General features: G+C 48.4%; 1 protein-coding gene across 2 annotated transcripts in view; it reads left to right on the top strand.

Moving 5' to 3' along the window:
• CUL3 (cullin 3) overlaps nucleotides 1-24,926 on the top strand; it is a 328,571-nt gene that overhangs the window by 238,835 nt on the left and 64,810 nt on the right. Inside the window, exons 9-13 of one of the 2 annotated variants that reach the window (XM_082252499.1) lie at nucleotides 980-1,150; nucleotides 1,700-1,807; nucleotides 1,902-2,026; nucleotides 17,462-17,558; nucleotides 17,664-17,795. In XM_082252499.1, coding sequence (XP_082108625.1) covers nucleotides 980-1,150; nucleotides 1,700-1,807; nucleotides 1,902-2,026; nucleotides 17,462-17,558; nucleotides 17,664-17,795 — 633 coding nt within the window. Of the gene's footprint in view, nucleotides 1-979; nucleotides 1,151-1,699; nucleotides 1,808-1,901; nucleotides 2,027-17,461; nucleotides 17,559-17,660; nucleotides 17,796-24,926 lie in introns of both variants that reach the window. The other variant, XM_082252498.1, reaches the window with a different exon arrangement.

Genomic DNA, 24,926 nt, shown 5'->3' with positions numbered 1-24,926 from the left:
TCCTACAGGGACAGCCACCAGGGTGGATAAAAATATATGTTTTTATTTAAATCGAAAGCGTTTTTAAGATACATTAATCATATTTTTTTCAGCTTGACATGGAGCTCAGTTATTGTGTGTGTGTGTGTGTGTGTTCTGAAAAATGTATATTTTTGGTAAACTCATAAAATGAATCCAGCTCTGTAAGCTGAGATAACATGCACTGCATTGATGCATTAACACAATGTCACACTACCAATAAGAATGAGTCTTTAGATTTAAAGAGCACCTGTCATTTCAGATCCATCATGGCAGCGCCTGTTAGTTGGGCATCCACTCACCTGCTGCCGCCACGTCCCTCAACTTGTGTCACTGCCTCATCACCAGCCATCCCATTAAAGGGAATGGGAGTGTCGTGAGTCAACAGCAGGTCAAAGGAGGAGCCGCTGCAGGTCAGAGATGCCCGATGCTCGTTAAAAATTATGATTTAAATCAAGCCTTTTACTAGTGATTTAAATCAAATCCCCCTGACAGCCGCCCACTGATCCAAGATCTTCAGGTCCAGCAGGGACCAGCTGAATTATGATCAGTGTATGGCTAGCTTAATTTTGTTTTGTGGGGAATGAAAATCTTGAATTTCCTCAGTATCTTCATAGTAATGTAAGTGGGTTTGTGATTGATGGCGTGTGTATGTTGCATGTCTGTGTCTGGTCATGTTGGCTTCTACTTTTATTTGGTGTAGGGGAAGGGGACCGAAATTGAAATGAGCTGTAAATGTTGGGTAAGGTTCCTTGAACCCGTAACAAACGTAACTGCTATGTAGGCAGGGACTGACTTAAGCTCAGAATGAGTGGAAAAAACAGTAAATCCTTTGTTGTAGTAAGCCAGAACAGTGCCCCTAGGTCATTTCCCGTGATAGGCACTGCTGAGGCGCACTATTATATGTCAACACCGCAAGAGCATGCAGAAGATTAATAGGTTTTTTTTTTTCCTTTCAAAGCTCACAGAACAGGAGGTGGAATCCATACTTGACAAGGCAATGGTCCTTTTTAGATTCATGCAAGAGAAGGATGTGTTTGAACGTTACTACAAGCAGCATTTGGCTAGACGACTACTTACCAACAAGAGTGTGTCTGATGACTCTGAAAAGAATATGATATCCAAATTAAAGGTGACTGTTCTCTTGTTCCTTTCTTCTCTATACCAGCATGTTTGTAGAACATTAGGTATTCCAATGGTAGCGAGAAGGCTTCTCGTCTGTCTTTACCATTTTTGGTAATGCTTCATAAGTACAGATTTTAGTTTTGTAGTAAATGCATGGTATTGCATTGGTCACTTAATTATTGCGGCCACAAACCTTTTTTTTTTTCACAAACTTTTATTCTGGTGTAGTGTTTTTTTATTATTGTGGTTATTAAATCTTAGTTTTACAGTTGTTTAATACTGGCTGCACCCATGACTTAGAATTCAGAGAATTATGTTTATATAAAAAAAGAGAGAGCAAAGCAGAAGCAGTTTGCTTTTCAGATTCTGAGTCTGGTTCACTGAGACAGAGCATGAATGTAACAATTCCACAGGGGTGACAAGACTGTATTTAAGCAAAGGTTCCAATCTTTTCCCACATTGTTCAAAACCAGAAATAAGCTTATGCTCGAGTTGGCTTTTAAAACTGTTCTACTCAAGTTTCCATGTTTTTAACCTTTTTTTTTTTCGCTTTCAGACGGAGTGTGGGTGCCAATTTACTTCAAAGTTAGAGGGTATGTTCAGAGACATGAGTATTTCAAACACTACTATGGATGAATTCAGGCAACATCTGCAGACAACAGGGGTATGAAATTATCTGTGTCCATTGTTACTCAACATTCCTTTATCTTCACTGGCTGAGGTGACCTCCTTATTGATACTCTTGCCTTGTATTTCAGGTCTCTTTAGGAGGGGTAGATCTCACAGTCAGAGTTCTTACGACCGGCTACTGGCCCACACAGTCGGCTACACCGAAGTGCAACATCCCGCCTGCTGCCAGACATGCGTTTGAAGTATTTAGAAGGTAAAATAAAAAGAATTCCAAGGAAGCAAACATTTCTGCCTCAAAACTGACATTCCTCTGGTTTGAACCATGTTCATGTTTTCAGTGACCGAAGACATAGTTTTGTGTGTTATTTTACTCTTTTGCACTCCATTTTCTCAGTGCTCCTAATAAATTGTAGAACAGCCCCATGTTTGTTAAACGTGTGAGATGCTGCCCAGAAACTTCTTTCTCTTTCGTTCCTTGATGGACACAGCTCCCTAGTCAGGAGTAAGAACCTAGTTCCTTGCTGGGATCTCTGGTCCTGGCAATTTTTTTTTTTTTAAGATAGATTTTTTTACTCCTGGTTTTTTCCTGTGAGATCTACAATCAACTGCTGGACTGCACGACGGGCTGGATAATCTGGATCCAGTGGTCACCCCAGTGTGGCCAGCAAGCATGCGCAGACCTCAGCTCCATTCTAGGGTGGCCGCGACATAGCCCCACTTGATGGAGGTTGGAGTGCGAAACGCCTTGCGAGTCGCAGCGTTCCTCCTGGCCAACAGCCCCCCATTTAGATGGAGTGGACTTTCTGTCTGGAGCGGTGCCTGCCTGGTTCCTGGTATGGTAAGTAACTGTCCCTCCTCTTCCCCTGGAGGGCTTTGGGGAGGACGTGGGCTCCTCCGTGGGATGGTCGGACCCCTGGGTTCCCCTCCTTCCCGGTAGGCAGCCCCCTCATCGGTTTGGTGGTCACTGTGGGCCATGTCGCCACTCCATCCGCCCCCCTCCTGCATTGGGGCTGTGGGGTTGCCTGGTCCACCGTTTGGAGTGAGGGCAGAGGGGGGGGGGGGGTTTGCTGCTGGCCAACGGGGAGGGGGGGAGGAGACACTGTACCCAGTGGGGGCTCCTGCTAGGGCCCTCCTTCCTGCCTGTACCATTTTCTGAGACCTAGTGATACCTCCTGGGAGCCTTGTGGTGCTGCCATTTGCTTGTAGCCTGTGTGCTCAATGTACGGCGGCCATGTTTGCGTAGTCCGGCGGCCAGGTTTGCGTAGTCCGGCGGCCATCTTGTGATGGTTTACCATTAAAAATAATGGCAGCCATGACAGTGGAACCCTCTTGGGTGGTGTTTTAGGCAGTGGGAGCCCCTCCTCATCCCCTGGTGCTGACTCCTGCATCCTCCCTTCCTGCATCCTCCTTTCCTGATTGCAGCACGTGCAGTGCAGATTCTCCTGGTCGCTGCGGTGCCTGGTTTCTGCTGGGTGGTGATTCTGGTGGGGTCCTGTCCCTCTCTGCTGAGGATCGATTGGGTGCTCTGTTATTGGCGACTGGGTGATGCTGCCGGAGCGGTGGGGGCGTCCCTTTAGGAGTGTGTGTTTTTTTTTTTTTTTTCTCTTAAATACACCTTTTTTTGTGGGGTCCCTCTATTGACTCATGGAGTCCTTTAGAGCACATTTCCCCACCTGATCCCCTCTCAGAGGCTGTGGGGCCCTCCGTGTCCCAACCATCCATTGATGCACTGGCGGCGGTTCTGGAGTCCTTTGTGTCCTGGGTGGAGTTGGTTTTTGGGCGACTGGCTAGCAAAAAGCACCCCCACCTCATCTCTCTCATCAGATCCTGAATCTTACTCGGCCGCCGCGGAGGTCGATCACTCTGCTGGGTCTGCGACCTCGCGCCCTGAGTTCTCAGATAGTGAGGATGATTCCTCCACTACTGTAGCCGCACATGAAAAGGCGCTGGTGAATGCACTGATTGTATCTGTGTGTGAGACCTTAAAAATGGAGGACACAGCTGAAGCACAGCTGGGGGCATCGTTTCCCTTTGGTACTCACAAGCCATCCAGAGTGGCAAAGGTGTTTCCTTTTCCTTCCTATTTTGACAGAATTGTCACTAAAGAGTGGGAACGTCCAAAATGTCCCCTTGTGGTCCCTAAGCGATTTGCTATGCGGTACACCTATGAGGAGTCCCTTCTTAAAAAGTGGACTGTTCCACTGGTGGTGGAACCTCCGATTTCCAAATTGAACAAGGCAACCTGATTCCGGTTGAAGAGTCCCCGGCCTTTAAGGACCCGACAGACAGGAAGATGGAGGCTGTGGTCTGCAATATGTACACCTTGGCTAGTTTGGCACTGACCAGTATTTACCATTGCCCTGGTGTAAACTCTGACCAAGATGGCTGAGCTTTTACGCCGTGACCTGGAGGGGAGCAGCTTCCCCCTGCCTTTGCTGAGCTTGCGGACCAGTTGGTCCAGGGACTGCAGTTTATCTGTAATGCCTCTTTGGATGTGGCTCCCCTAGTCGCTAGGGTCTCTGTTTCAGCAGTAGTCCGGTGTATTTTTTGGCTCAAATGCTGGTCTGCAGACCAGACTTCTAAAAAGGCCTTGACTGATCTTCCTTTTGAAGGAGAATGCCTGTTTGGAGCTACCCTGGATTACATCATTAAGGATCTCAGGGCGGAAAGAGTACCTTTCTTCCACAGGCTAGTAAGGGCAAGGACCCACGTCGTAGACGTGGGCCATCCGTCTCGGCTCAGTTTTTTCGTCCCTCAGGGGCGACTGACCAGGGATAAAAGCCCTTCAGGGCCTCCTCTGGTGGATCAAAGCAAACTTGGTCTTGCAAGTGGAAAGCGGGCTTATCTAGACCTGAAGACAAGGCTCCTTCAGCATGAAGGTGTGGTGTGCCCTCACCCGTATCTGGGGGAACGTCTTTGCTGGTTTCCAGACCCGTTGACTTCCCTGGTACAAGACGTAGGTCATATGCTCCGGCTCCAAGATAAAGTTTCGCTCATACCCACTTCCCCTGCAAGGGTCTGTTTGGGGCAGTGCAAGACCTGTTAATTTGAGGGGTGATTGTCCCGGTTCCGACATAGGAAAGTTTTCAGAGTTTTTACTCAAAACCTGTTTACAGTTCCCAGGAAGGAAGGCAAGGTGCATCCAATCCTGGACCCTAAGGCACTGAACTGCTTTGTGCGGGTGCAGAAGTTCAGAATGGAGTCCATCCGCACGGTGGTGGCATCCTGCATCAGGGGGATTTTCTTGCCTCTATTGACATCGAGGATGCTTACCTTCACATTCCAATATGTGCTGATCACCAGCGCTTCCTCAGCTTTGCCGTGGGAGAGGAGCATTATCAGTTTCTGGCGTTACCCGTTGGTCTCGCCTCTGCTCTTCGAGACTTTACGAAATTATTAGCCCCATTACTAGAGTCGTTAAGCTAGCGGGGGGATCATGGTACTGGGCTACTTGGACCACCTGCTTCTGCGAGTGGAGTCTCCTTCTGCTCTGGTGAAAAATCTGGAGATCACCATATGAACTCTGAGGGAGTTCGGCTGGATTCTGTATTTTCAGAAGTCTGCTCTGCTTCCATCCACAAAGCTGGGCTATCTTGGTCTGACTCTGCACTTGGCCTTAGCCAGACTGCTCCTTCCTCTGGACAAACTCCAGAAACTGCAGGCTGCAATTCCTCTCCTGCTGTCCAGCAGATGGTCATCCCTCTGGACTTGTATGCTGGGCCTGATGGTGTCTACCTTTTGAGGCAGTTTTGCTTGCACAGTTTCATTTTGAGGTCCCTGCAAAGGGAGATTCTGGCCTAATGGGACAAGAATCCGCAGTCTCTGGACAATCGAATCTGGCTGAGCTGGGTAACGAAAGAGTCCCTGATAGGGTGGCTCCGTTCTCTGGCACTTCAGCTGGGCGAATCCTTCCTCCCCTTGTATTGGACAGTGGTCATCACGGATGCCATCTTCGGCAAAAATTCTGCTCATGGGATCTGGACACCGGAAGAGTCCAGGCTACCGATCAGTTTTTTGGAACTCTGAGCGATCAGACTGTGCCTGGAACATTGGATGAATGATTTTCAGGGATGTCCGGTGCGCATTCAAATGGGCAATGCCGTGGCTTATAGCAATCACCAGAGGGGCACAGGTGTTCTGGAGGTAGCCGACATGCTAAGGTGGGCAGAACGGTTCGTTTCAGCCCTCTCCGCCGTACACATTCCTGGGATGGAAAACTGGCAGGTGAATTACCTAAGTCGGCAGGCGTTGGACCAAGGGGAGTGGTCCCTTTATCCGGAGGTGTTTCGTCAGTTGTGCCTCAAGTGCGGCATCCCCAAGGTGGATCTTTTGTCATCCCCGCTCAACAGAAAGGTGCAAAGGTTTGTGGCTCGGACACGGGATCCTCTGGCGGACGCAACTGACATGCTGGTGGCCCTGTGGGGTCAGTATCGTCTTGATTTACGCCTTCTCTCATGCTTCTGCCAAGAGTTCTACGTAAGATCGAGGCAGAAGGGTTCCGGTCATCTTAGTGGACCCAGACTGGCCTCACTAGGCTTGGCACGCCGATCTGGTGCGGCTGGTCGCCAACGTTCCTTGGAAGCTTCTTCTCGGGGATGATCTGCTGTCCCAAGGACTGATCTTCCATACTGCTTTAGTCGCTGGCTTTGACGGCTTGACTGTTGAACGCCAGGTGCTAATGGATAGAGGTTTGTCTTAGTCTGTGATTTCAATGCTGTTAAAAGCTAGGAAATCTACTTCTAGGTAGACCTACCATTGTACGTAGAAGACTTGCATTGCGTGTTATGAGTCTCTTGGGGTTCATCCTCGCTCTTTTTCGGTGGCTCGGGTCTTGACCTTCCTTTAACGGGGGGGTTAAGCAGAAAATGCCCTTAAATACTATCAAGAGCCAGGTGCTCTGTCCTCCAGAAGCCTCCTTTTGAGAATCTTCGGGGGATTCCCCTGCCTACACTCTCCCAGAAGGTGGCCTTTTTGGTGGCCATCACCTCTGCGCGCAGGTTGTCTGAATTGGCGGCACTATCTTGTCCGCTTTACTTAGTGGTTCACAGAGATAAGGTGGTTCTTCATCTGTCGTTTCAAAGGTTGTCCCGGATTTTCAACTGAATGAAGACATTGTGTTGCCTTCTGTGTCCCAGGCCAAAACATCCGAAGGAAATTGCTTTGCATGCCTTGGATGTGGTCCTGGTGATTAGGGTGTGTCTGGCAGCTATGGAGTCTATTAGGAAATCGGATTCCCTATTTGTGCTCATGGATGGGCCTTGGAAAGGGTTGTCTGCTTCCTCTGCAACCATTTACAGTTGAATCAGACAGACGGTGATTCAGGCCTATTCCATCAAGGGTCAGGTTCCTCCTTTTCCTGTCAAGGCACACTCTGCTCATGCGCTCAGTGCCTCCTGGGCCCTCTGTTATCAGGCATCAGTGATGCAGGTTTGCAAGGCGGCCACCTGGTCATCAGTGCACGCATTCACAAAGTTCTATAAAGTGGATGTGTTGCCATCTGCGGATGCTTCCTTTGGCCACAAGGTTTTGCAGGCTGCATTTTTGAGGGTGTATTTTTTTCAGGTGGGCTCCAGTTATTTTGGTTGAGCTCCTGTTTACCTGGCTGGCTATAGTTTTAGCCTTGGGAGTTGTTTTTGCTGTTCCACCCCACATTTAACACTGCTTTGGGGCATCCCAATGGTTAAGAAAATCAGGAGCAGTGTCTGTCAGTGAATGAAAGAGAAAATGGGATTTTAGACTTGCAGTAAAATCCATTTCTCTGATGTTTGACGGACACAGCAACCAACCCTCTGTGGAGTTTGTAATTCTTCTGACACTGCTTTTAACAAAATTGAGTACATGGCAATATACTGGCTATGACATTGACTTTTTTCTGCCTAGTGTCCTACTCCTGTGGGTGGCAGTAGAACCCAATGGTTAAGAAGATCAGGAGAAGTTTCAGTCAATGAACATCAGAGAAATGGGTTTTACAGTAAATCAAAAATCCCATGTCTCTTTTGTTCATTTACAGACACCTCTCTATATCTTCTTGACCCTTGGGTTATGCTGCCTACAGGAGTAGGACACTAGGCAGAAAAAAGTTTGATTACGCCTATAGGGCAGTCCCAGGAGGTATACTCCCACTTCCTGCTATAGGTCTAAAGCTTTTCTGCCTAGTCAGGAGTAAGGACCTTGCTGGGATCTCTGGTCCTGGCATTTTTTCATTTTTAAACTGAATTTTTTTCTTCTCTTTTATTTTCCTGCGAGTACTACAATCGACTGTGGGACTGGGCGACGTACTGGGTATCCTAGATCTTTGTGGTCTTCCCAGCCTGGCCTGTGAGCGCGACCTGACCTTAGCTCCGTGCTAGATTGGCCGCGACATAGCCCCACTGGATGGGGGCTGGCCGGTGAGTTAAACGCCTCGCGAGTACTCATGGCCTTGGTCACGACCTGTGTCGCAGCGTGCCTCTGTCCCGCAGCACCCCTATTCCATGATGGTGCGGTGGTCTGCCTGAAGTGGTGCCCACCCGGTTCCATGGTATGGTAAGTAGTGTCCCCCTCCTCTCCCTTGGTAGTCTTCCATTCCCATCCATGGGATGGTCGGACCCCCGGGTTCCCCTCCATCCCCCCCAAGCCCCTCTAAACACTCAGTGGGTCTCCTCCGCTGGGGCTCGCGGCTGACCGCCCTCACAAATTTAGGCCTTGCCTTGCGGCCTACTGGGCCACGCGGCCGCTTTGGGCGCCACCATTGAGGGGCGTCCTAAGTGAGTTTAGCTGAAGCCCCCAACTCTCTCCCTGGGCATCTGCCGGACTGTGGATCCAGGCAATTGTGACTGGGCCTTTAACAGAAATTTAGGTCACAGGCCTGCGACCTCTTGGGCCATATGGTCAACCTGGCGCCTCCCGTGAAACGGGTGGGGGCGCTTCATTATTAGTGAAGTATAGCAGCCATTATTTTGTGGGCGAGGGTACTCTGCCTGCGTGTCCACGTCATGGCAGGCGCCCCCTCAAGGGGGCTATGTCCTATTATGTATGGATTGCGACCCTTTTGCTTCTTTGCAGGATCTAATAGGTGGCCCTTTTGTGGACCTTTTAGCCGGCGTCTCCTTGCTGAACTGAGGTCGGCGGGCTCCCCTGCTTATGTTTTCAGGGTGAGCTTAATATATAGCGACCCCCTACTGAGTCTGCGTACGTGCACTTCGGACAGTGAGGATTCCTCTTTTACTGCACATGCACTTGAAAAGGTGCTGGTGGATGCACTGATTGAATCGGTGCAGGAAATTTTAAACATGGGGGATGCAGCTGCTGCGGTTTCAGAGGTGACGGTTCCCTTGGGGCCCACAGATCCTCTAAGGCGTAAAAGTATTTCCTTTTTCCCGCCTACTGTGACAAAATTGTTGAGTCAGTGACGTTGTTCTAAACGCAATATGGCGGTGCCTACGCGTTTCAATTGACGGTATCCCTTGAGGAGTCTCTTTAGAGTACATGGGCAGTCCCACCTGTGGTGGACTCTCAGGTCTCCAGGCTGAATAAATCCACCCTATTTCCAGTGGAGGAGTCTCCGGTTTTAAAAGATCCTTTTGACAGGTGAGTCGAGACTTTGGTCCCCCACATGTTACTGTGGCTGGTTCGGTCCTTAAGCCGGTGTTCACCATAGCTTTTGGTGTCCCTGACATCCCGAGTGGGCAAAGCTTTTGTGCCAGGATCTGGAGGGGAACCGCTTCTACTTGCCTTTGTGGGGGTGGCAGACCATTTCGTCCAGGGGTTGCAGTTCGTCCGTTGATCTCTCTGGATGTGGCTCCCTTAGTCTCTGGGCTGTCCGTGACAGCAACGATCCTTCGGCACTTAATATGGCTAATCTACTGATCTGCAGACCAGAATTTCCAGAAGGCTTTGTGATCTTTCTTTTTTTCGAGAATTGCCTTTTTGGAGCCTCCCTGAAAGGACCTCCTCCAGAGGTTCCATGAGGACCTGGTCTGCTGAGAGTGGGTCCTTCCAGACCTGCACACAAGGCCTCTTCAGTCTGAAGGGGCGCTATCACCCGTATTTGGGGTGAGGGGAGGATGTCTTAGTTTCCTTCCGGACCTGTGGACCTCCCTGATTCAAGACCAGTGGGTGCAAGAGCTGATTCAGTCCGGCTACAAGATTGAGTTTTTTGGTCTTCTCCTCCAAAAAGGTTCTTTCCTTCCAACCTGCGTTTATCCCCTGACCACTTGCGAGGTCTCTTCAGGCGGTGCAAAACTTGACTCTACAAGGGGTGGTTGTTTCGGTCTCAGAATCTGAAAGTTTGTTTCATGGGTTTTATTCAAACATATTTGCAGGTCCCAGGAAGAAAAGCAAGCTACGTCCAATCTTGGACCTCAAGCGCTTTACTGCTTTGTGTGGGCATAGATGTTTCGAATGGAGTCCATTCATATGGTAGTAGTATCCCTATATCAGGGGGATCTTCTGGCCTCTATCGATATTAAGGACGCTTACCCTTCATATTCTGATATGTGGGTCATTTGCACTTCCTCTGCTTGCTGTGAGCATTATCAAGAGGTCTCATCTCACACCCTAGGGTTTTCATTAGTGTTGGCCCAGGTGTTGGCATTGTTGTTCCAGCTGGGAATTGTGGTACTGGAGTACCTGGATGACTTTCTTTTGCGAGCAGAGTCTCCCACTGCTCGAACGGACAGCCGGGAGATTACTGTGCGAACTCTGCAGGAGTTTGGTTGGAAATAAATTTACAGGTTTTGGCTCTGGTTCAGTCCACCTAGTTGTCTGTTCTGGACTCTGCCTCAGCCAGGGTGTTCCTCTCATGGGACGAGTTCAAAAATCTGTCCACACAATACCTCTGCAAAGAGATTCTTGCCATGTGGGGCAAGAATCCACTGTCTCTAGACAATCTGATCCTGTTGAGCTTGGGTATGTGAGGGTCCCTGGTTCGGTGTCTTCGCTCTACGGCGCTTCAACAGAGTAAATCATTCCTTCCACTGTACTGAATGGTGGTCACCACAGATGCCAGCCTAACTGAGCAGGGTGGCGTTTTTTGGCACGGATTGTGCTCAGGGGGTTTGGACTCTGGAAGAATCCAGACTACTGATCGATATACTGGACATTTTCTCTAGAGGTGTTTTCATTAGTTGTGTCTCCGGTGGGGAACTGCCGAGTTGGTCCTCTTGGCATCTCGTCTCAACAGTAAGGTGCTTGGGTTTGTGGCACGGTCTCTGGATCCTCTGGCTGACACCACAAATGCACTGGTGGCTCTTTTGGTGCCGATGTCGTCTGATTATATACACGTCGTTCCTCTTCTAGAACTTCTGCCAAGACTCCTGGGTAGGTTTGAGGCAGAAGAGATTACGGCTATCCTAGTGGCTCCAGACTGGCCTCGCCGGTCTTGGTACGCAGATCTGTTACTGTTGGTCGTCGATGGCCCTTGGAGACTTCCTCTTGGAAGATTTTCCCTTGAGCAAACAGATCTCCTCTATCTTCGTTTACAGTCGCTAGCTTTAATGGCTTGGCTGTCGGAAGCCAGGTGCTGAAGGTTAGAGGGTTGTCTGAATCGGTGAGTCCCACGCTCCTGCAAGCTAGTAAATCTACTTCTAGGTAGATTTATCATCACGTTTGAAGAGCGTACTTTGGGGATGTGAATCTCTTGGGGTTCACCCTCGCTCCCTTTTGGTGACTTGGAGTTTGGCTTCCTTCAATGAGGTGTTGAGCAATGTCTGGCCTTGGGTACCATCAAGGGCCAGGTTTGGCCTTGGCGATTTGCTTTCATTGTCCTTTGGTTACGCTTCTGCTGTTCGCACCTTTGTTCAGGGGGTTCGCTACTTGGCTCCCCCAGTACGGTCTCCATTGTCCTTGTGGGATCCCTTCTTGGTGCTGGCGGTTCTTCAGTAACTGCTGTTGGAACATATTCGCAAGATTCCTCTGCTTACATTGTCCCAGAAGATAGCCTCCTTGGTGCCTTTTTTCTTCTGCAAGGAGGGTGTCGGAGCTGGCTGCTTGTCTTGTCGTTCACCTTACTTGGTGGTTCACAGAGATAAAGTGCTGCTTCGTCCCTGCCAGTCATTCCTTCCTAAGGTCATCTCTGGTTTCCATTTAAATAAAGACATTGTGTTGTCTTATGTCCTGAGCCTAAGCACCCTAAAGAGATTGCCTTACATTCTTTGGATGTGGTTGGGGCAATCAGGATGTACCTGGCGGTAACTGAGTCGTTCTGTAAATCTGATTCCCTTTTTCTCTTTACAGGTGGATCCCGTATGGGGCTGGCCGCATCTGCTGTGACCGTTTCCAGATGGATCGGGCAGACGGTGGTGCAGGCCTATTCCATCCAGGGTCAGGATTCTCCTTTCCCTGTTAAGGCGTATTCTACGTGGGCGCTTAGTGTCTCTTGGGCCTTCCGCCATCAGGCATCAGCGGTGCAGGTTTGCAAGACTACCCACCTGGTCGCCTGTGCACACTTTCTTAAAATTTTATAAGGTGGATGTGTTCGCATCTGCGGATGCTTCTTTTGGCAGCAAGGTTCTGCAGGCCACTGTTGGGGAGGATTAGTCGACTTTGAGGGTGTACTTTTTTTGTCAGGTGAGCTCCAGTTGTTCCTGGTTGAGCTCCTGTTTTACCTGGTTGGCTACGTGTAGCCTTTGGGAAGTATGTTTATTGCTGTGTTCTTCCCACCCCTCATGTTTGACACTGTTTTGAGACGTCCCAAGGGTCAAGAAGATATGGAGCTGTGTCAGTCAATGAACAAAAGAGAGAACTGGATTTTTGTCTTACTGTAAAATCCTTTTCTCTGATGTTCATTGACAGACACAGCACACGCCCCTCTGAGTTGGGTTATATGTTTTTTTGACACTGCTTGTTACAAAACTGAAGACCTATAGCAGGAAGTGGGATTATACTTCCTGGGACTGCCTTATAGGCGTAGTCAAACTTTTTTTTGCTTAGTGTCCTACACCTGTAGGGGGCAGCATATCCCAAGGGTCAAAATATGGAACTGTGTCTGTCAATGAACATCAGAGAAAAGGATTTTACGGTAAGACAGAAATCCAGTTTTTTGTCTCTAGTATGTCCATAGTCTGCAAGGTTAACCACCTCCTGCTTGACGTTTCATGACGTCGCAGACTTTGAGTGAGGATATCTGAATGATGCCAGCTGTTACAGGCATCATTCAGAGATATTCTTTTAGAACAGGTGATTCCCTGTACCGTAAAAAAACAGGTTGTTCAGCCGCTTGATTGTTTTTACAGGCGGCGGAAGGGGATATCACCTCCCTCCCACTGCCCTTTGGTGCTTCTAATGGCTTGTCTGTGTGATCGGCGAGCCAAAGAATGAATCTGCTGGCACTGGAAGTTCACCATAGAGAAGATGGTCCCCAGCAGTCTCTGACCTTTTCAAGGCCGGGTGCGATGTTATGACTTCACAACCAGCCTCTGCAGTTAGAAACAATGCCTTTGCATGGGCTGTGAAGCCCAGATTGTGTTTGTGTGTTTTTTATTTTTTTTATTTCAGGCTTTCCAGCCAAGAGGTGAGATCTGGTGACTTAGACCCCTTATCTCGCTGTAAAGAGGTCCTGTCATGCCCTATTCCTATTATAAGGGATATTTACATTACTTTTAACAGGATTAAAAGTGATAAAAACCAAAAAAGTAAAAAAGTGTCAGACTAGAAAAATAGTAAAATAAACAACGAAACTCGGTCCGGCTACAAGGTCGAGTTTCCTTCTTATCCTCCAATAAAATTCTTCCAACATGCTTCTGTCCCTGGTCCTCTTACAGACTTTTTTGGGGCGGTGCAAAACCTTTTACTTTAAAGGGTGATGGTCCCGGTTCAGACTTTGGAACGTTTTCAGGGGTTTTTACTCAAACCTGTCCCCGGAAGGAAGGTAAGGTGTGTCCAATACTGGATCTCAAGGCGCTGAACTGCTTTGTGTGGGTGCAGAAGTTCAGAATAGAGTCTGTTTGCACGGTGGTGGCTTCCTTGCATCAGGGGGATTTTTTTTTTGCCTCCATCGACATCAAGGACACTTAACTTCACATTCTATTATGTGTTGGTCTCCAGCGCTTCCTCTGCTTTGCCATGGGAGAGGAGCATTATCAGTTTGTGGCGTTACTCTTTGGTCTTTCTTCTGCTCCTAAGGTCTTCACAAAAGTGTTGGCCCCGGTGCCAGCATTGTTAGGCCAATGGGGGGTCGCGGTACTGGGCTACTTGGACAACCTCCTTCTGCGAGCGGAGTCTCCTCCTGCTCTGGTTGAAAACCTGGAGATCACCATACGAACTCTGAGGGAGTTCACTTGGATTCTGAATTTTTAGAAGTCTGCTCTGCTTCCATCCACAAAGCTGGACTATTTGGGTCTGGCTCTGGACTCGGCCTTAGCCAGAGTGCTCCTTCCTCTGGACAAACTCCAGAAACTGCAGGCTGTAATTCGTCTCCTGCTTTCCAGCAGAATGATCATCCCTCTGGACTTGCATGCGGGAGTTGGGCCTGATGGTGTCTACCTTCGAGGCGGTTTTGTTTGCACAGTTTAATTTGAGGTCCCTACAAGGGAGATTCTGGCCAAATGGGACAAGAATCCGCAGTCTCTGGACAATCCAATCCAGCTGAGCCGGGCAACGAAAGAGTCCCTAAAATGGTGGCTTCGGCTGGCCAAATCCTACCTCCCCTTTTATTGGACAGTGGTCACCATGGATGCCGTCCTGTCCGGCACTCCGAGCAATCAGACACTGCCTGGAACATTGGACGGTCGCATTCAGGGATGTCCAGTGCGCATTCAATTGGACAATGCCACGGCCGTGGCTTATGTCAATCACCAGGGGGGCAAAAGAAGTGTCCTGGCGGCTCTGGAGGTAGCTGGCATTCTAAGGTGGACAGAACGGTTCGTTCCAGCCCCCTCTGCTGTACAAATTCCCAGGGTGTAAAACTGGCAGGCGGATTACCTCAGTCGGCAGGCGTTGGACCAAGGGGAGTGGTCCCTTCATCCGTAAGTGTTTCGTCAGTTGTCTCCAGTGGGGTATTCCCGAGGCGGATCTGTTGGCATCCTGGCTCAACAGCTGCAGAGATTTGTGGCTTGGTCACGGGATCCTCTGGCGGACACCACAGATGGGCTGGTGGCCCCGTGGGGGTCAGTATCATCTTATTTACGCCTTCCCTCCTCTCAAGCCTCTGCCAAGACTTCTACGCATGATCGAGGCAGAAGTAATTCCAGTCATCTTAGTAGCCCCAGACTGGCCCTACTGGGCTTAATATGCTGATCTGGTGTGGCTCGTTGCCAACATTCTTGGAAGCTTCCTCTCAGAGAGGATCTGCTGTCCCAAGGTCCAATCTTCCGTCCTGCTTTACAGTCTCTGGCTTTGGCGGCTTGGCTGTCGAACGGCAGGTGCTGATGGATAGAGGTTTGTCTGAGCCGGTGATTCCAACGCTGTTGAAAGCTAGAAAATGTATTTCTTGGAAGATCTTCCATCATACGTGGAAGACGTACATTGCGTGGTGGGAGTCTCTTTGGGTTCATCCTGGCTCTTTTCCGGTTGCTCAGGTCTTGACCTTCCTGCAATGGGGGGTTGAGCAGAAACTGTCTTTGAATACTATCAAGGGTCAGGTGTCGGCCTTAGCGGTCTTTTTTCACCCGCCCTTAGCCACATACTCCTTAGTGTGCACTTTTCTTCAGGGAGTCAGGCACTTGACCCCTCCAGTGCAGTCCCTAATGCCACCTTGGGACCTCAATTTGATGCTTTGTCCTCCAGAAGCCTCCTTTTGAGAACCTTCCAGAGATTCCCCCGCTTACGCTGTCCCAGAAGGTGGCCTTTTTGGTGGCTTTCACCACTGCTTGCGGGTTGTTGGAATTGGTGGCGTTAACCCTGTCCATCTTACTTGGTGGTTCACAGTGATAAGGTAGTTCTTTGCCCCTGTCCATCGTTCCTTTCAAAGGTTGTCTCTGATTTTCATTTGAATTAAGATGTATTGTCTTCCCTGTGTCCCAGGCCAAACCATCCGAAAGAAATTGCTTTGCATGCCTTGGATGTAATCCGGGCGATTAGGGTGTACCTGACAGCTACAAAGTAATTTAGGGAATCGGACACACTATTTGTGCTTACAGATGGGCCTCGGAAAGGGTTGTCCACTTCCTCTGGGACCACTTCCAGATGGATCAGCCTATTCCATCAAGGGTCGGGTTCCTCCTTTCCCTGTCGAGGCACTCTACTCGGGCGCTTAGTGCCTTTTGAGCCTTCTGTCGTCGTGCGTCAGTGACGCAGGTTTGCAAGGCGACCACCTGGTCGTCGGTGTACACTTCACAAGATTCTATAAAGTGGATGTATTGGAATCTGCGGATGCTTCCTTTGGCCGCAAGGTTTTACAGGCTGTTTAGAGGACCTGGTCCTCTTTGAAGGTGTATTGTTTTTTTTCAGGTAATCTCCAGTTGTTTTGGTTGAGCTCCTGTTTACCTGGTTGGCTATAGTTAGCCTTGGTAATTTATTTTTCGCTGTTCCCATCCCTCATGTTTAACATTGCTTTGGGATGTCCCAATGGTTAAGAAGATCAGGAGCTGTGTCTGTCAATGAACGAAAGAGAAAAGGGATTTTTGACTTACCCTAAAATCCATTTCTCTGATGTTCATTGATGGATACAGCACTAAGTTGTTGTAAAGCCTTACATATACCCAGTGAAGTAAATAGCCTCAGATTAAACAAATCGTCCTACATAAGTTTTACTTATTTATTTGCAGTCTTCTTTTGTCTACAAATCTTCAAAAGTGCAGACTTGTGATAAAATCCTTATGCATCCCCCTAACCACGTAGGCAGAGGAACAAAGGATCATGCAGAGCTGTATTATGAATAGACCAGTGGTGTGCTTCTCTCCCTCCCCATAACAAATTTTATCTCATGTGTTTGAAAACTTCTCAGAAGTGACTGATGCTGATAGCAAAGGAACGAAGCACCAGAGAGAAACGACCCTTAGAGTTTTGGTGAGAGATAAGTAAACACTGCAAATATATGTGCTTAGTCCAAATTTCATGACTGGGGTTTACAACCACTTTAAGTAATTGTATAGCCAATGCAGATTTTAATGTGTGTGAAAAATGAAAGAATTGCTCCAGAGGGAAGTGGTTATTGTTGGATGCTGCTAAAATCACACGCTCAATTATTTTCCTTGAAACTAAGGAATCCAGTGCTTTCCAGCTCTTAGGGATGTTTGACTTTTTAAAAGCGCTGGATTAGTTCTAGTTTCAGGGGTATCTGTCCAATGGGACAAGAATTACTAGCAGCTGGGGGATTGGGAATAAAGTGGATAGCTCTACCTGAGTGCTGACAAATCTATACTGCTTTCGATTATTTTCCTAGCAACACGAGCTAGTATGAAAATGAAGTGCATGACCCTTCAAAAAGCTTGTAGCCCCCCTATATTCTATTTTGGCAGGAACAAGAAGTATCCACTGGATGATGGGGGGGGGGGGGATTAATTTTTTTTCTTCCCCCACAATGATGTGCTTAGGTGTGGCCATAAGGGAGCAAATGCTCCATATACACAGTTTCTTGGCAATTAAAAATGCAAGGACTGTTTTTTCCACAGAATGGCTTACAAATGGTCTAAATTGTTACTGTGACTGTTATAAGGCCATTTGAGGCTTAGCAGAGATCTTTTAATATCGGTTCTGCTCCAATTTACTATGAGCCATTATCTCATATCGGTGTATGTTTAATTAAAATACCGTGTTTGCTTTGATAAAGGTTTTATCTTGCGAAGCACAGTGGACGGCAGCTGACATTGCAGCACCACATGGGTTCTGCGGATCTTAATGCTACGTTTTATGGACCTGTCAAAAAGGTTAGTAGAAATATTTGAATATAGAGAAGATGGTATCCTAGAAGCCCCACATAGTAAATCATAGCTAGTTAATGTGCATGGATGTGTGCATTTTCTTTCCAGGAGGATGGCTCAGAGGTTGGCGTAGGAGGAGCCCAAGTTACTGGTTCCAACACACGAAAACACATACTGCAAGTTTCAACCTTCCAGATGACCATATTAATACTCTTTAACAACCGAGAAAAGTACACTTTTGAGGTAAGGAATCAAATCTTTTTTTTTTTTTTTACCCCCAGTGTATTTTTTCTTTTGTCTTCTCTTTTTAAAATAAGTTGAGAGTTCTTGACATATCTACTTTAGTACTTGGACTTCTAAAAATTGATTTAGTTAGAATTTCACTTTTGAGTTCCATAGGTTACCTACTATTTGATTTACATAAGTTACCTAAGACTTTAGGTAAAATGTTTGTGAATCTTAATGCTACGATACATCTCACCTGCTTGCACCTTCACCCCAACCGGCCCTGCTCTTTCTGAGAACCTGTCTGGTACAGAGCATACCAACTGCCTGTATGCCCGCTTAGAACTCTGCACCTTTTGGACTGACAGCTGGACTCGCATGTATGAGTACTTGACCAATTGTTCGAGCAGGGACGTCCTACTAACTATACGCCTAGTATGTGCCAGGCTGTGATTGGCAAACCTACTCTCTAGACATAGGAATCCAGACCAATATACCATACATGCAGGATTGCAATTGATGGTTCAGGAGAGATACAGTGCCTTGCCAAAGTATTCGGCCCCCTTGAACTTTGCGACCTTTTGCCACATTTCAGGCTTCAAACGTAAAGATATAAAACTGTAATTTTTTTGTGAAGAATCAACAAGTGGGACACAATCATGAAGTGGAACGAAATTTATTGGATATTTCAAACTTTAACAAATAAAAAAACTGAAAAATTGGGCGTGCAAAATTATTCAGCCCCTTTACTTTCAGTGCAGCAAACTCTCTCCAGGCAGGCCTCGACAAAACCCGGGCGCCATGTCGCATTTGCGACTAGAATTAGCGACCTGGCGCCTGGGGTGCCCTGCAGAAGGTGTCCTGTCCCTTTTGCACGGACTTCCGGGCCGTCCGAAAATTGAGGCCCCGGCTTTTCGGCCTACTTGAGATGAGAGGCTTCCAATGGGGAACTGGCACCCTCTTGTGGTGGCCGGGAGTAATGACTGTTGTAATTACTGTTTCCACTGCCTGATTGTTCACAATGCATTACCATCTCCCTGTCCAGTTAGTTACCTTTGACAGGGAGTGTGGTTATTTATTATTAATTTAATTTATTTTTTAAATGTAAAAACTAAATAATATTTTTTTTCTTTTTAATTATTAAAAAAAATAAAAAAAATATTTCTCTGTCGCTCATTGACAGACGTAGTCTTCTTGATTCACAAGAACTGGGTTATGTTGTCTCCGCAGGAGTAGGACTAAGCAGAAAGAAAAAACGTTCTGGCTCCACCCTAGGGGCAGTCCCAGAGGGTATATCCTCCCTCTCTCTGCTACACGGAATCAGTTTTTTTCTGTCTAGTCAGGAGTAAGGACCTAAGTTCCTTGCTGGGATCTCTGGTCCTGGCAAGATTTTTTTTTTTTTTAGAAAAAATATTTTTTAGGTAGTTTTTCTCCAGTGTTTTTTTCCTGTGAGATCTTCAAGCAAATACGCCGGACTGGGCGACACTAGTGGTCACCCCAGCCGGCCTACGAGCTTGGTCGGCCGCGACACATTCAAGTAAGTATGCGGGGCTGGGCGACGGGCTGGATGTTGAGATCCAGTGGTCACCCCAGTTTCTGCCTACGAGCGCGTGCAGACCAGAGCTCCGCGCTGGGTCGGCCGCGACGGAGTCCCATTCGAGGGACTGACCTTGCGAGTTAAAAGTCTCGCTTGGACGCCAGGAACCAGAGAGTCGAGGCGTCCGGAGTGGTCCACAACCCCCCACCCCGGTGGAGAGGGTATTGTGAAGAGAGGGTGCCTGTCGGTTCGGTATGGTGAGTAAATGTTTCCTTTTTTCCCTCGTTATGAGGCAGTTTTGGAATATGGGCCCCTCCATACATGGTCAGTATCTGTCTGACACTAAAAGTCCCCCCTTGTAAATACAGCATGTGTTTGGTGGGAAGTGGACTTGGTTTGAGAGCTAACACTCTACCCAGCAGACTGCAGTATTGCAGCAGACATAGGAGGTATAATCCTACCTTAATTGTAGTGGACCTCCTGCAGATCGATAAACCGCCATTTAGCAGAATGCAGGGGGATGTGCTGGGAAAACGATTTTGGCAATCCGCCGCCATTTTTCTGTAGACCAGGTGCATGAATGTCCTCAGGTCACGCCGGCCGCCATGTTTTTGGAGTCTATTGTCTCCCGTATGGGGGCGGCCATGTTTGATGAGCCCAGCTAACCTCGTGGAGAGCTGGGAACGCCGGAAGGCATACACAGGGGGCGGAGCCACTTCCTTTCTACCCGGGAAAACGAACACAGCTCTTTCCAGTCTGTAAAAGACAAACGCTGACTGCAGTGGGTTGGAAACTTCTCTGCATCGGGTGGTGAGCCTTGAGGGTCCCTCTCTCTCTCTGTGGGGATCAAGAAGCAGGTACTCTGAGGGGCGCTATTGCGCTAGGGGGATACACATAAAAAAAAAAAAAAAATTTTTCTGGCAGAGGTGTCCTGAGTTAACATGGACCCTGCCACTCATGTATCTCCACCAGATCCCCTCGAGGTGTCTGCAGGATCCTCCAGCACCCCACTGACGATTGAATAATTGTCAGCTATTATGGAAACTTTTGTGTCCCGGGTGGAAGTGGCTTGTCAGGGACAGGGCGCAAGAAAGCGACCCCCGCCTAACCCCATATTATCTGAAACTTCGGATTCAGAATCTGAGCCTATTTCTGCAGTTGCAGGTACCTCATCTGGGATTGGTGTCTCGGGTACTGTCTCTTCAGACAGTGAGGAGGATGTTTCGGCATCAGCCATAGCCCGAGAGGAAGCGTTGGTAAACACACTCATTGTATCTGTTCAAGAAACCTTAAGATTACAGGGTACTCCGTCGGAAATAACTGAAACTGAAATCCCCTTTGGGACTAAAAAACGCATCAAAGTGGCGAAGGTTTTTCCATTGCCCAAATGTTTTGGCAATCCAATCAAAGAAGAATGGAGTCTGCCAAAACGCACTTCTGCTATTTCTAAACGCATTAACAGGCGTTATCCGTTTGAGGAAACCCTCATTAAGAAATGGACAGAACCACCTGTGGTGGATTCACCAATTGCTAGATTGAATAAAGCCACGGTTATTCCTTTAGAAGACGCTCCGTCTTTTAAAGATCCGGTGGATCGCAAGATAGAAGCTATGTCTCGCACCATGTTTTCCTTGATTGGATCAGCTTTCAGACCAATAATTGCTATTGGGCTGGTTTCGCAGACTGTAACTGAATGGACCAAGTGGTTACGCCGGGACTTAGAAGAGGTCCCTCAGGCGGTATCAGATTTGTTGGAACAGATGATACAAGGGTTACAGTTTGTGTGTGATGCGGCGTTAGACGCCACTCCACTATTGGCGCGAGCCTCAGTTTCAGCAGTGGTTCTCAGGTGTACACTGTGGCTAAAAGGTTGGTTAGCCGACCAAGGTTCCAAAAAAGCATTGGCTAATATCCCCTTTTCAGGAGAGCGTTTATTTGGAGCCAACTTAGATGAGATCATTAAGGATCTCATGGGAGGAAAGAGCCCCTTTTTACCGCAAAATGCTAAGGGTAAAGGACCTCGTCAAAGACGAGGGCCTTCTTTCTCTGCTCACAAAATTTTTTTTCGCCCCGCGGGTGAAAAAATTAAGTCCTCCAAAGCTCCTTCAGGAGGCTTCAGGGGACGTTGGTCGGGCAAGCAAAGGCCTGCCCCCTCCAGACCTGAAGATAAGTCTACCAAAGCCTGAAGGTGCGCCCCCACCCATAACTGGGGTGGGGGGACGTCTTTGCCGGTTCCCGGATCCATGGCTCTCCAGAATCCCGGACAAGTGGGTTTGCGAAGTCATAAGGTCAGGGTACAAGATCGAGTTTCGATCTCTCCCACCGGCGCGATTCTTCCCTTCCAATATCCGACTATCCCCGGATCGTTTAGAAGATCTGCGGAGAGCAGTCACGGATTTACTACAACAAGGAGTGGTAGTCCACGTTCCTTGGACAGAGCGCTATCAGGGGTTTTATTCAAACCTATTCACAATACCCAGGAAAGAGGGCAAAGTGCGTCCAATTCTGGACTTAAGGGCTCTCAATTCCTTTCTCAACATAAGAAAATTCAAGATGGAATCCATTTGCACAGTAGCAGCCTTCCTGCATTCAGGGGATGTCCTAGCGTCCATAGACATCAAGGACGCATATCTTCACATTCCCATTTTCGCAGGACATCAGCGGTTTCTACGTTTTTCCGTAGAAGAGAACCACTATCAGTTTGTGGCGTTACCTTTCGGTCTCGCCACGGCTCCTCGGGTCTTCACGAAGGTGTTGCCCCCAATGTTGGCACTTCTGCGCCAAAGAGGCATATCGATTCTAGGTTACCTAGACGATCTCCTGCTTCATGCAGAGTCTCCACAGACCCTGCTACAAAACCTAGAAATTACTATAATTTCTTTACAGGAATTCGGGTGGCTGGTGAACCAGCAAAAGTCTTTTTTGGTTCCCACCCAGAGGCTCGAATATCTGGGTCTAATTCTAGACACAGTCAGGACAAGAGTTTTCCTTCCGGTAGGGAAACTCCGGAAGATTCAATCAGCAGTCCAGTTGTTACTATCCAACAGCTGGTCTTCTCTTCGAACTTGCATGAGGGTTCTGGGGTTGATGGTGGCTTCCTTCGAAGCAGTCCCATTTGCCCAGTCCCATACCCGAATTCTTCAGCAAGAGATTCTTCTCAGATGGAATCGGAATCCGGAATCCCTGGACAATCGGATCCGATTGAGCAAACAGACCAGAGAGTGTCTGGTCTGGTGGCTTCGGTCTCCGATGCTCAGCCAGGGAAAGTCATTTCTGCCAATATATTGGACGATAGTGACCACGGATGCCAGCCTATCCGGATGGGGAGGAATTCTCGGTCAGTTATCTGTCCAGGGATTTTGGTCCCCGGAAGAATCCAGGTTGCCGATAAATGTATTGGAACTGAGAGCGATCAGACTTTGTCTGATTCACTGGACCGAGCAGCTCCAGGGCAGCCCGGTTCGAATCCAGTCGGACAACGCCACGGCCGTGGCTTATGTCAATCACCAGGGGGGCACCAAGAGTGTCCGAGCGGCCAAGGAAGTGGCTTGCATTCTTCGCTGGGCGGAACGATTTGTTCCAGCTATCTCTGCGGTGTTCATTCCGGGGGTGGAAAATTGGCAGGCAGATTATCTCAGCCGTCAGACTCTGGATCAGGGGGAATGGTCCCTCCATCCAGAAGTTTTCCACCAGTTGTGCCTACGTTGGGGCACCCTGGATGTGGATCTGTTGGCATCACGATTCAACAGGAAAGTACAGAGATTCGTGGCTCGCTCCCGCGATCCTCTAGCAGAGACCGCAGACGCACTGGTCGCCCTGTGGGGGCAATACCAGCTAATGTATGCCTTCCCTCCTCTCGGGTACTGCCAAGACTTCTTCGCCGGATAGAGGAGGAAGGAATCCCAGTAATCCTGGTAGCTCCGGATTGGCCTCGCCGAGCTTGGTACGCCGACTTGGTCAGACTGGTGGTGGACGTCCCGTGGAGACTTCCTCTCAGGGAGGATCTACTGTCTCAGGGACCGATCTTCCATCCTGCTTTACGATCGCTGGCTTTAACGGCCTGGCTATTGAGACCCAGGTGCTGAAGGACAAGGGATTGTCAGCTTCAGTTATTCCTACTCTAGTTAAAGCAAGGAAAGCGACTTCCAGAAAGATTCATCATCGCACATGGAAGTCCTACATTGCATGGTGTGAACCCCTGGGGTTCCACCCACGATCTTATTCGGTTAGTCGAATATTAGCTTTTCTGCAACAAGGGGTTGAGCAGAAACTGGCCTAGAGCACTATCAAGGGTCAGGTCTCAGCATTAGCCATCTTCTTTCAGAAGCCTTTGGCTACTCATTCCTTGGTGCGGAATTTCATCCAGGGGGTGCGACATCTGGCTCCGCCAGTGCGTGTGCCGTTACCACCCTGGGATCTTAATTTAGTATTGTCGGTTCTTCAGAAACCTCCCTTTGAAGATATTAGGGAGATTCCTCTACCTACGTTGTCCCAGAAGGTGGCCTTCTTGGTGGCTATCACTTCTGCACACAGGGTGTCAGAACTGGCCGCATTATCTTGTCGTTCCCCATATCTGGTGGTTCATAGAGATAAGGTGGTTCTTCGTCCGAATCCAGCCTTTCTACCAAAAGTGGTTTCAGAATTTCATCTGAATGAAGAAATTGTATTACCTTCCCTGTGTCCTAAGCCCAGTCATCCTCGGGAGTTTGCTTTGTACTCCTTGGATGTGGTCCGGGCGATCAGGGTATACTTGAAAACGACAGACTCGTTTCGCAAGACGGATTCACTTTTTGTGATCCCGGATGGACCCAAAAAGGGGTTGCCTGCATCTGCCGCGACTATTTCCAAATGGATCAGACAGACGGTGGTACAGGCTTATTCTATTAAGGGTCGGGAGCCCCCGTTCCCTGTTAAGGCGCACTCCACTCGGGCACTTAGTGCTTCATGGGCCTTTCGCCATCAGGCGTCAGTGGTCCAGGTGTGCAAGGCGGCTACCTGGTCGTCGGTGCATACCTTTACAAAACATTATAAAGTTGATGTAATGGCATCGTCTGATGCCTCGTTTGGCCGCAAGGTTTTGCAGGCCGCCATTTGAGGAGACCAGTGGTCTACCTCGAGGGTTTTTTTCCGTTGGAAATTTTTATTTGAGTCTCATTCTTTGTTTATAATGAGCCTTTAAAACTTCTAGTTGGCACCGGTTGGGCCTTCTAGATTGGATTTTGATTTCTGTCAATCCCACCCCTCATTTGTGGCACTGCTTCTGGATGTCCCAGTTCTTGTGAATCAAGAAGACTACGTCTGTCAATGAGCGACAGAGAAAATCGGATTTTTGTAAGATCTTACCGTAAAATCCTTTTCTCTTAGCTCATTGACAGACGTAGTACCCGCCCCTCTATCATTGAGTTGGGTTGGGTTAAATTCTCTGTTGCTGCTTTGTGACAGAACTGATTCCTTGTAGCAGAGAGAGGGAGGATATACCCTCTGGGACTGCCCCTAGGGTGGAGCCAGAACGTTTTTTCTTTCTGCCTAGTCCTACTCCTGCGGAGACAACATAACCCAGTTCTTGTGAATCAAGAAGACTACGTCTGTCAATGAGCTAAGAGAAAAGGATT

The sequence above is a fragment of the Pelophylax lessonae genome (genome assembly GCF_965119305.1).
Source record: "Pelophylax lessonae genome assembly, chromosome: 3".
Lineage (NCBI taxonomy): Eukaryota > Metazoa > Chordata > Amphibia > Anura > Ranidae > Pelophylax > Pelophylax lessonae.
This window is presented reverse-complemented; position numbering and strand designations above follow the sequence as displayed.